The 10,100-nt window shown below is 51.1% G+C and overlaps 1 protein-coding gene across 8 annotated transcripts in view; it reads right to left on the bottom strand.

The window, feature by feature from the left end:
- Positions 1–1,721: 1,721 nt before the first annotated feature.
- Positions 1,722–10,100, bottom strand: part of ST6GAL1 (ST6 beta-galactoside alpha-2,6-sialyltransferase 1) — a 120,837-nt gene continuing 112,458 nt past the window's right edge. For all 8 annotated transcript variants that reach the window (XM_047876357.1, XM_047876351.1, XM_047876355.1 and 5 more), the window contains 3 exons: positions 8,416–8,514; positions 6,891–7,065; positions 1,722–4,623 (listed from right to left, as the gene is read on the bottom strand). In XM_047876357.1, the coding sequence (XP_047732313.1) occupies positions 4,382–4,623; positions 6,891–7,065; positions 8,416–8,514 (516 nt within the window). In that variant the 3' untranslated portion in view covers positions 1,722–4,381. The remainder of the gene's footprint in view (positions 4,624–6,890; positions 7,066–8,415; positions 8,515–10,100) is intronic.

Genomic DNA, 10,100 nt, shown 5'->3' with positions numbered 1-10,100 from the left:
CACAGGAGGCCTGGGAGCTAGGAATAGGTGTGGGGGGTGGGGGAGGCAGCCTGAGGTATTGCAGAAATTCCCTTCCAGGCCCAGATAGCGGGTCCCCGCCCTCCCAGCTCACGAGCTAAGAGGACCTTACAGAGAATGAGGGCCACTGTAAAATGCGGCAAGCACAAATCTCCGTTCCCAAACTGACTGTCACTTCTATTTTGAGCTCCCTTTCTACTGGGATCCAGACAGAAACCCAATCTTTGTTGATAGGGCATTACATCGGAGTTCCAGGGAACGTACAACACGAAGGCATTGGGTGCTGGGGTCCGAAGTACATACGGGCATCACTTGTTTTGTTGTACTTTGCTTTACTGCACTGCGTGGACACTGCATTAAAAAACAATTTTTTTTGAAGGTCTGTGGCAACCCTGCGTCAAGCAAGTCTGTCGGTGCTATTTTTCCAACAGCATCTGCTCACTTCCTGTTTCTGTGTCACATTTTGGCAATTCTCACAATATTTCAAACTTGTTCACTATTATTACATTTGAACTGCTGCAATCTCATGATAACACTTGAATGGATGAAGAGTTGCTTCTCATGCACGAGCCAAGAAAGCGGTTTCTTGAGATGGACTCTACGCCTGGTGAAGACGCTGGGAAGACCGTCGAAATGACAACAAAGGATTGACAACCTCATACGCTTCGGTGATAAAGCAGCGGCAAGGTTTGAGAGGACTGACCCCAAATCTGAAAGAAGTTCTACTGTGGGTAAAAGGTGTCAAACAGGATCGCATGCTACAGAGGAATCGTCTGTGAAAGGAAGAGTCAATTGGTGTGGCAAACTTCACAGCTGTCGTATTTTCAGAAACGGGCACAGCCACCCCAGCCTTTAGCCACCAGCACCCCGAGCAGGCAGAAGCCAGCAACACCCAGGCAAGACCCTCCACTTAGGACTCCCTGAAAGGTCAGAGGATGCCTCGCATTTTTTAGCAATAACATATATTTTTTAATGTTTATTTTTGAGAGAGTGCAAATGGTGGTGGGGGGGGGCGGTGGCAGAGGAAGGGAGACAGAGGGTCCAATGGGGGCTCTGCGCTGACAGCAGGGAGCCTAATATGGGGCTCGAACTCAGGAACCTAGAGATCATGAGCTGAGCCAAAGTGGTACGCTCAACTGACTGAGCCACCCAGGTGTCCCACAATAAAATATCTTTTGATCAAACAGTTTTTGCAGACACAGTGCTGCTGCACCCTTAATAGACTACAGTATAGTGTCATGTGGTTTAGGGGGACATATCCAATCCCTAACGGGAGGGGCACAGTTCACAGAGAAAAGGAATTCTCCTCTCTCCTTATTCCTGCTTCTGAGATTTTTTTGTCCAAACATTTTGGCTATCCTCTTGGGACCTCAGTCCCTTAAGGGTTTTAGGATTTTGGAAACCAAGGTAAAGACCTTCCTTCCATCCTGCTTCCTGTCCTACAGCATCCTTTCCCTGAGGTGCTGGACAAACAACTTAGTCACGTGAACCCAAGCAAGAGCAAAAGGAAAACAACAACAACAACAACAACAACAACAACAATCGGTCAATATCTCAAAGATGCTGTTTGCTACGTAGGTGAGCATCCTTCTTCCCGGGGGAGTGGAGAGATTCAGGGCTCCGAGACTCCAGCTGTGTCCTCCTTGGAGATAAAAGTTGACCACCAGTAGTTCGTTCCCTTAGCAAGTAAGGAGAGAGGGATAAACTTTTTGAAAAACACGTTTATTTTAAAATTTTACATCATCTTTGGATAATTCATGATCGGATCAGGCACGGTGCAGACACTTCTGAGATCGAGGTCTCCAGACCAACGTGAACAGTTTCTGCGACTGAAGAGCCAGGGGACCTCATGATATAGGATGGAGCGATGGCTACTGACGAAGACGCGACCCCCTCAAGACGGGGACTTTCCAAACGCAGCGTGCAGTCACCATTTCTGAATTATCTGTCGCAAACATTAAACATCTCACCAGACCAACAATAATACCCTTAGCTTATCTGCAGTTTACTAGTTTCCATAGACAACACAGAATTAAATTAATTTGATCCCTTAGATGAATAATAACAATTAAAGCTAGCATCTACCCAGTGTAGTCTCATTGTCCACACCAACACCTACCTCCTGCTGATGGAATGCCACCTGCCTCTCACTGTGATTCAGAGATTGCAGCAAGCACGTCAAATCAGAACATAAAGCAATGTTTTATGGGCCCGGGCCCGGAGAGGGGAAAGACTCCCCACACAGCAAGAAGCGGCCCAAGTGCGCTGCCTATCCCCAAGCAGAGAGGTCAGAACTGCAAGCAGGGAGGAAGAGGAGGGGGAGGAAGAGAAGGAGGCGGGGGGGGTGGGGTACGGCGGGGGGACACCCTCTGCACGTTCCACTGCCTCAGATGGTTTCCTGGGCATTCCAGGCAGGTGTCCCAATAGGAGAGTTAATTCCCTGATGATAGGACCCCTTCTCCGGCCTCCCTCAAAGCAAGGTCTTGCCCAGGTGTGAGCACACAGCAGGTCCTTAGAAAAGGAAGGAAGGGAGGGAGGGAGGAAGCCACCATGCGCAGGGAACCTCCTAGGACAGAACCAGGATAGGTGTTTCATGTAACCCTTAGAACAGCCCTGTGAGGTAGGCTCATCATCCCCCCATTTTAAAGACGTGGAAACAGAGTCTCAGAGAGAATTCACCAATGGTGGCATGGCTGGTAAACGGGGCGGGGGGAGCATCAATTTGAAAACCCGGGGCTTCTTCCTCTGGGGTCCTTCTACTCTTCTATCAACCAAGGGTTTGGCAGCAAGTGAGCCAGCTCCAGCTCCCAGACAGCTGATCTAGAGCTCAAGCTTGAGGGGCCCTTGAGCACATGAGGCCAGGAGTCCAAACGCCCGGGTCTAGGAACCCTGGCTCTACAGCATTACTTTGTGACCCTGAGCGAGCGCTCTGCCTTCTCCACACGGCAGGGCTGGCCTAGCCCAGTATGCTTCTCCACCAGGGAATGGGGTAGCACAACTACCCAGGAAGCCTGTTGGCAGACCAGGGTGCGAGGGCCTCTGTCTGGAGACTCTGACGCTGCACCGTTGCTGGAGGGCCAGAGGGCATGGCCGTCTGATAAACCTTGTGAGAATCGGTTATGATCTCTAAGGTTCTGACTTCCGAGAGCAACTTTAAATGCTAGGGAACCACATCCCCACTCCCTGAGAGACATCCCGCAAAAGGCCCGGGAAGGTCAAAGAAATCATCAGATCGGGATACTGTTGTAAAGCAGAAAATGTTGAAAAATAATTTGAGCGAGAGAGAAAAAAAAAACCCACTGCTTTAAAGGGGAAAACAAGATGGCAGTCAGGGGTGGGGCGGGGTGGGCGTTAAGGAAGCAGTGGGCGCAGTGTGCAAATCCCACTGCAGGGTAGGGTCAGGCCAGGCTGAGCATGGACAAATCAGGTTTTTGGCATCTGGCTTGCCTGGTGTCTGCCAGGGGGCTGCACTCCCTGCCTCAGACGGGTTGGGGGGGGGGGTTCCTCAAAAAATCATCTGAGCCCCTAAGTTCAGGCAGACCTTAGAGAATAAATGTGGGCAATAAAGGCAGAAAGGAAAACGCAACTCAAATGAGTCAAGCGTCTGCTTGGCCTGTTTCTCCTCTTCCTCTAAAATCTCCTCCACAGCCCAGCTCAGAGAAGCCCTCTCCGACCGGCAGACAGAGCAAGTGTGCGGCCCCTCCCGAGCTCGCAAGCAGCTGGAGGATGGAGCCTGTGCCCTTCTGTGCCTCTCATCGCCCTGTGGAGAGGATGTGCGTTCGGCAAGACCCTTTGCCCACAAGCACCCAGGTTAAGGACCCGCCAAACCAGCTAGAGCAACAGGAATGCCACCTCTCCCGAGGGCATGGAGCTTGGCAGCAGCTTTGTTCTAGAGGAATCGAGGATGTGTCCTACACTCCCTACCACCTACTGGTCCCCAGAGCCACCTTATCATCATTTAGGGCAAATCATCATTTAGGAGAATTTCTTTAAAACACGAATTCAGTATCTAGGAGCAGATTTCAAGCAACAGAGAGTGCTGGTTTGTGAGAATAACGCCACTCCTGTGGGGAAAACAGCCCAGCTTTGGCAGCCCTGGGGAGAAAGGTGGATCCCGCATTTGCCTGTGTGTGGAAAGAATGCTAGGTGTGTGTGCACATGTGTGTGGCAGGAGGCTCTGGGGGTCACACACACACCTCTGCAGCTACGGGGCAGGCTGGACCTGGATGCTTGCTCTTGGGACTCCTGCAGCCCGAGGCTCTTGCTGACAGAAGGCCCACGGTGCAGGCTGTGATTGTTCGGGAATGTGATCTGCCCACGCTCGGTGGAGAAGGGTGAGGGGACCTGACCAGGAAGCCCACGCTCAGCAGCGAATTCTCCGGAAGCCAGGCAGCGTAGCTTTCCCAAGCAGGTAAATGTCCTCATCTGTCCCCTGGTTGAGGTGTTTCACCAGATTCTTCTCAAAGAGTAGGGGGTGGTAGGCGCCCATCGTGCAGGCGCTGTCAAAGAACTTCTGGTAGTAGTAACACACATCAGTCTTGCGCTTGGACGGGAGGAACTCATAAATATCCACCTGGTCACACAGCGTCATCATGATGATGATGCCTGAAAAGGGGAGCGGAGGTAAGTCCTGCCCAGCGACCCACCCCAGCATCCTGAGCTTGTGCCCCATGAGCCCGGCAGCTCAGGGACCCAAATCTGGGGAGATGTCTATCCGGGGTTTCTGTTTATTGCTGTGATTCCCAAGCTCTGCCAGTAGGCCAATCCCACAAGCTGTTCCTCGGGATGTTGTGTCCTGTGTGCCTTTGTATCCCTGGCACCTAGGTCAGAGGCTGATATGTGACAGGTCCCCCCCTAAGCACTAGAGGACTGAAGCGCTCCACCGGTCACCGAACTTATCGGGGCGAATGAGCTATATGCAGAGAGAGGACAAGACGACTGAGGTGACGGGACCATCACACATAGATAGTACTTTCTAGCACTTTTACATCCCATAGGAGCCTGGTGGATGGTGCTGATTGGGAGAAGTTGCTTCTTGCAGTGCTTAGGGAGATGGATCTTCCCCCGGGCCGGGAGGAGGGCAGTGGGAACAGGAGCACACATGGTCTGTATCACTGGGCTCTGCTCCTTTGGGCAGGAGATGCAGCCGAAGCGGTGTGGCCAGGCTGGTGCTTCCAGAACACTGTGCCAACAAGAGGCTGGAGACTCCTGCTACCACCCTCCTGTCCCCACCTGGCTCAGACATCGCCTGCAGGACACGTCCCTCGCCATCTGCCCCAAGGGGTGATCCGCCCACTCCTCCTACCACACAGGCTGTTGCTAGGATACAATAAGATGGTGGCTCTCAGACCCCTCTGTCAGCCATAAATATGGGGAGCGTTTGCGATGAAGCAGTTCTCACTGATAGCAAAACTGTAAACTGCTTAGCAGCAATTTTGTTCCAGAGGAATCAGTTATGGGGAAAGCCCTCTCTGGCTGCCTCTGGTCTAATGCGGGGAAAAAAGACAGCTCTGCAATGAACTGATGAAGGCACAATGGAAGTGCTTCTAGAAATTATGGGAGGAAGCACTTCCTATGGGAGAGGTCTTCCACAAACTTCCTGGAAGCACAGGTGTGGGGCCCGGCAGGGGCCAGTAGGGATGGGCACGAAGGGGGATTGGTGGTACAGGGGACTGTGTGGGCAAAGGCAGGGCAGTGGCAACGGGAAAGTGCTTTTCCAACCATTCCTGTTCCAAAGGGCTCCTGGAAGAGCCCCAAATGCACACACACATCTAAACGTTGAAGAAAAAAGTATGAAGAAGGTGTGATACTGAAATGGCCCCCATCCCTTTCTATAAGGAGTGCCTCTGACATTCAACGCTGACTTGTTCATTAACTTAGGGTACAGTTACCACAGGGCTATCCTATGCCAGACCCAGAAGAATGCATCAAACTCAGTCCCCACCCTGAGGTGGTTTGCATTCCAGAAGGAGAGCAGGCAAATCATGCAATGGGGGGTGGCAGGGGCCAGCCATCCAACCATCCATCCATCTTTCTGTCCATCCATCCCCAGGAAAAGGGGTCCCCTGCGGGGGCTCAGAGGAGAGTTTCCCTTCCATGCATCCGAGAAGAAAGTATGAAGCCAGCATTCAGGACCGTCTGGACTCAGACCTCAGCCCACCCTCACCAGCTCCCTCAGCTCCATTCATGACGCCTAAACCCAATAAAGCTTCACAGCTCATTCCTCTTTCAGGAACATAACTGGGGCACTCACTGGATTAAACAAATTTTTGAAATCCAGAATAAAGTATTACTGAGTCTCGATTTTTCCTCGGATGCCAATATGGCTCAGCAGAACATTATTACTGATCCTGTTTTTATTTAAAATGTTTGATATTTCACTCAGCATCAAATCTTGCATTCGTTGTGGTTTTGAAGAGAGTCTGTATTGATGTTATTTGTTACTGAAATTTTTTGGTGCTCCCTTAAATTGTATACCTGAGGCAAGTGTCTTCCTCATCTCATCTTCCAAATCCCAGCCCTGCTCTTCTGCTTTCCTGCCCAGCCCCCACCACCAAATCTGCCCCTTGACCAGGCCTGGGCTGACGCCACCCCTCCACAAAGCTCCCTCCTGGCACAACCGGGCAGCTACTCCCTCCTGGCCTTGGACACCTGACTGAACTCCACCACCAAAGACCCTAATGGATAAGGATTCTATCTTCTGATCTCTGGATCTTAGCTAGAACTTGGCACAGTATACAAATACAACAAAAACCTAGCAATTGTTTGGTGAGCAAAGAAACGAATGAACGAATGAACGAATGAGATCCCAGAAGAGCGCTGACCGCTTCTAGAAACAAACACGAGAGGTCCTTCCCCAGATGCAGACTCACCAAGCATCCCAGAGGATGGGGGGTTGGGCTGAATCTCCTCCGGGGAGACTTCTTGAATGATGTCCCACAGCTCCCAAGGCATCTGGGGCCTGAGGATGTAAAAGGGCTGATCGGGATGAAGCTTGCGATAACTCTTATAGTTCTCAAAGAAGCTGTAGTCAGGGCTCTGGTACCACTGAAAGAGAAGGAAATGGTCTTCTCAAGGAGAGGGATGTGCCTCGGCTCGGAGCAGATTCCAGACTCCTCCACATCACAGCACTCACTTGATAGCACAGGGGACCCAGCACATAGCCTATGCTCACAGGGGATTCTGAGCCTGGTGACCCTGGAACAGCCTCAGACTTCAGGATCATAGTCTCTGGGAAAGCTTCCAGAGCTCAAAGGGGCCCTTGGCACCGTCTAACCCCACCTCTAAGGGAGCAAAAACTGGGGCACAGCTTGCCACATCTGGGGGGTTCAAAGTCCCTGTCCTGACCCTGGCCAACTTCTGTTTTCAGGGAGATCAGTGCCACACTGCGGGGGCTGAGGTGGTGAGGGTACCAGGGGTCACCAGAGCCTGTCGGCTCCTGCCGGGTCTGACTCCAGAATCAAGTGTCCCCAGAGGGTCCCCAAGCACCCCGTCCTTCCGCCCTAAAACCATTCTCCTGTGGCACTGAAGCCACATCAGGGAGAGGCCAACCGACGTGCAGGACAAACAGCGAGAGCGCCAATCTGGAGAGGCTGAGGAGCCAGCAGGCCCGAGACTTCTGTCGCCTTTCTGAAAGAGTGCCCCCTGCTTAGTAAACCAAGCCCTGGGACAGGCGACTTCCCCTCTCCACAGTCCAGTCTCCTCACCTGCAAAAGGAAAATACCCACGCTTCTACCTACTTCCCTGTGTTGTTACCAGAGTGAAATGGAAGAATTCTGGAGACCGGAAGTAGATCAAGCATGGTGATTCTGTCATAGGAGTAAGAGTAACCATTGTCTATTCCTGCTGATCTGCGCCAGAAATAACTGAATTAGGGGCGCCTGGGTGGCTCAGTCAGTTGGGCATCCGACTTCAGCTCAGGTCATGATCTCACAGTCTGTGAGTTCGAGCCCTGCGTTGGGCTCTGTGCTGACAGCTCAGAGCCTGCCTGCTTCGGATTCTGTGTCTCCCTCTCTCTCTGCCCCTCCCCTGCTCATGCTCTGTCTCTCTCTGTCTCAAAAATAAATAAAAAACATTAAAAAAATTTAAAAAAAAAAGAAATAACTGAATTAGATGAACACAACCCCACTCCAGTGAGAAATTCGGGCCCTGTTACTCCTGATCCATACCATAATTAAGAGATGAAAACACGGCACCATGGGGCAGGGCGCGGAGGGCACTGGTATAGGACGGGAATACTTCCGCGCTGCTATTCCGGATGAAGTGTGTTGTCCTCAAACTGAAAGAGCCAGTCCTCAGGGATGGCCCAGGTCAGCCATGACTCTCAAACCCAGGAACTCAGGGACATCTACAGGCAAACAGAAGACTCATCCCTACGTCCCATGGATACCCACTTACCTTTGGGATATCTGAATGGTAAACAGATGGGTCCCACACAATTAGGATTCCCTCGTTGTACAAACTGTCTTTGAGGAAGCGCCCTTCAGTGGTGACCAACTGCAAGAAGAAGCAGCAAACTGTCACCTGGATGTCGACATGTAAACATTCTGCTTGTGGTAGTAACTGACAGGTCACAAGTACCACCTGAGGCCCCAGGGCCCATGAGGCTTCTAAGTTTCGGTGCAGCACTTAAATTTCAATGACATATGAGATCAGCTGTCAACACTCACCCTAAAAGGCACATGTTGCCCAGGTGGAAACTGAGACAACAAATGGCGGAAATCAAATCAAGAATTGTTTGACAATAAAAGCCAGAATCACAATAATCCCTCCCCACCCCGACCACTCACCATCACGAGGGGGCGACCTAATCAGTGTCACTGCAGTGTCTCAAGAGCGACTATGGGAAGGTGGGTGGTCTGTGTACAACCCAGGGAACACCAACTTGTCATTGGCCTCGGAGGTCATTCAGCCATCTCGTCGCCCCCAAACCTCCCCCAAAGGTAGGAAGGCCCTGGAAGCCTGAAGAATATAACCCCACTTCCTCAGCATATCTTTGAGACAAGAAATATTAGTGGTGGGGATTATGGAGTTGCACTGGGTGTCAAGGAGTCCCCAGACAGTCACAGGGGGCCAGGGTGAGTATGGCCATGAGGTGAGTGAGTATTAAGGGACAAATAATAGCAGGCCAAGCCAGGGAAGGGGGGGTGTAGGGAGAGGGAAGGTGTCCCAGACAGAAAAAGCAATGTGTGCAAATCCCCAAATGTGAGATTATGTGAAAGAGACTGCTGGGCATCACCCAATATTCATCCCTTCTTTCTTCCTTGGAAACAAACATTTCTGCTTGCCTCAATACATGGCTATCTAAAATAAAGACTACCTGAAATAAAAATGTCCCAGCTTCTCTTACAGCTAAGCATGGCCACGTGATAAAATTCTGGCCGAGGGTGTGGGAGCAAGTGTGACTTGCAGGAAGTGTCCTTAGAGGCAAAGTCATGCCTTTCCTTGTTCATTCCTCTTTCCTGCTGGCTCAAAGTAGATGTGATGGCTGGAGCTTCAGCAGTCATCTTGGACTGTGGAGTTGAAGCCACAGGACTGAAGGGCAAATACACAAGGTAGCAGGGGCCTGGGTTCCTGACACACTGGAACACCATAGCAGCCCTGAAATGTCTACCCTTGGAGTTCTTTTACATGAGACAGAAATACATTTTTATCTTGTTAACCTAGTGTTGAGGGGTGGGAAGAGTGTTCCTGGCACTTAGAGACAAACTTAGTTCTACTTGGTACAATGAGGAGCTTGTCTGGGAATTGCAGGTTGTCCAGTGCGGCTAGGATACAAAGGGAGAGCTGGAAGGTACCAGAAAAACGTAAGCAGGGGTCATGCCAGGGAGCTTAGGGTTTCTTCAGTAGATTATGGGACCCGTGAAGTCTTTTAAGTGAGAAGGATCTCAACAGACTAGTGTTCTGGAGTCTCTAGAGTTTCAGAGAAAGGAGACCAGGCAGAAGCTGCTGCTGAGGCCTAAGAAATGATGGAGAAGGAATGATGACAAAGAGTTACAACTGTCAGCTGTAGACCTGCAGACTTGTTGGGTGTTGAAAGTGAAGGAAAGGGGGCTAAGGGTGACTTCCAGACCTCGGGTCAT

The sequence above is a fragment of the Prionailurus viverrinus genome, chromosome C2 (genome assembly GCF_022837055.1).
Source record: "Prionailurus viverrinus isolate Anna chromosome C2, UM_Priviv_1.0, whole genome shotgun sequence".
Taxonomy (NCBI): Eukaryota; Metazoa; Chordata; class Mammalia; order Carnivora; family Felidae; genus Prionailurus; species Prionailurus viverrinus.
Note: the sequence above shows the minus strand (reverse complement) of the source record. Positions and strands in the feature narration are given on the sequence as shown.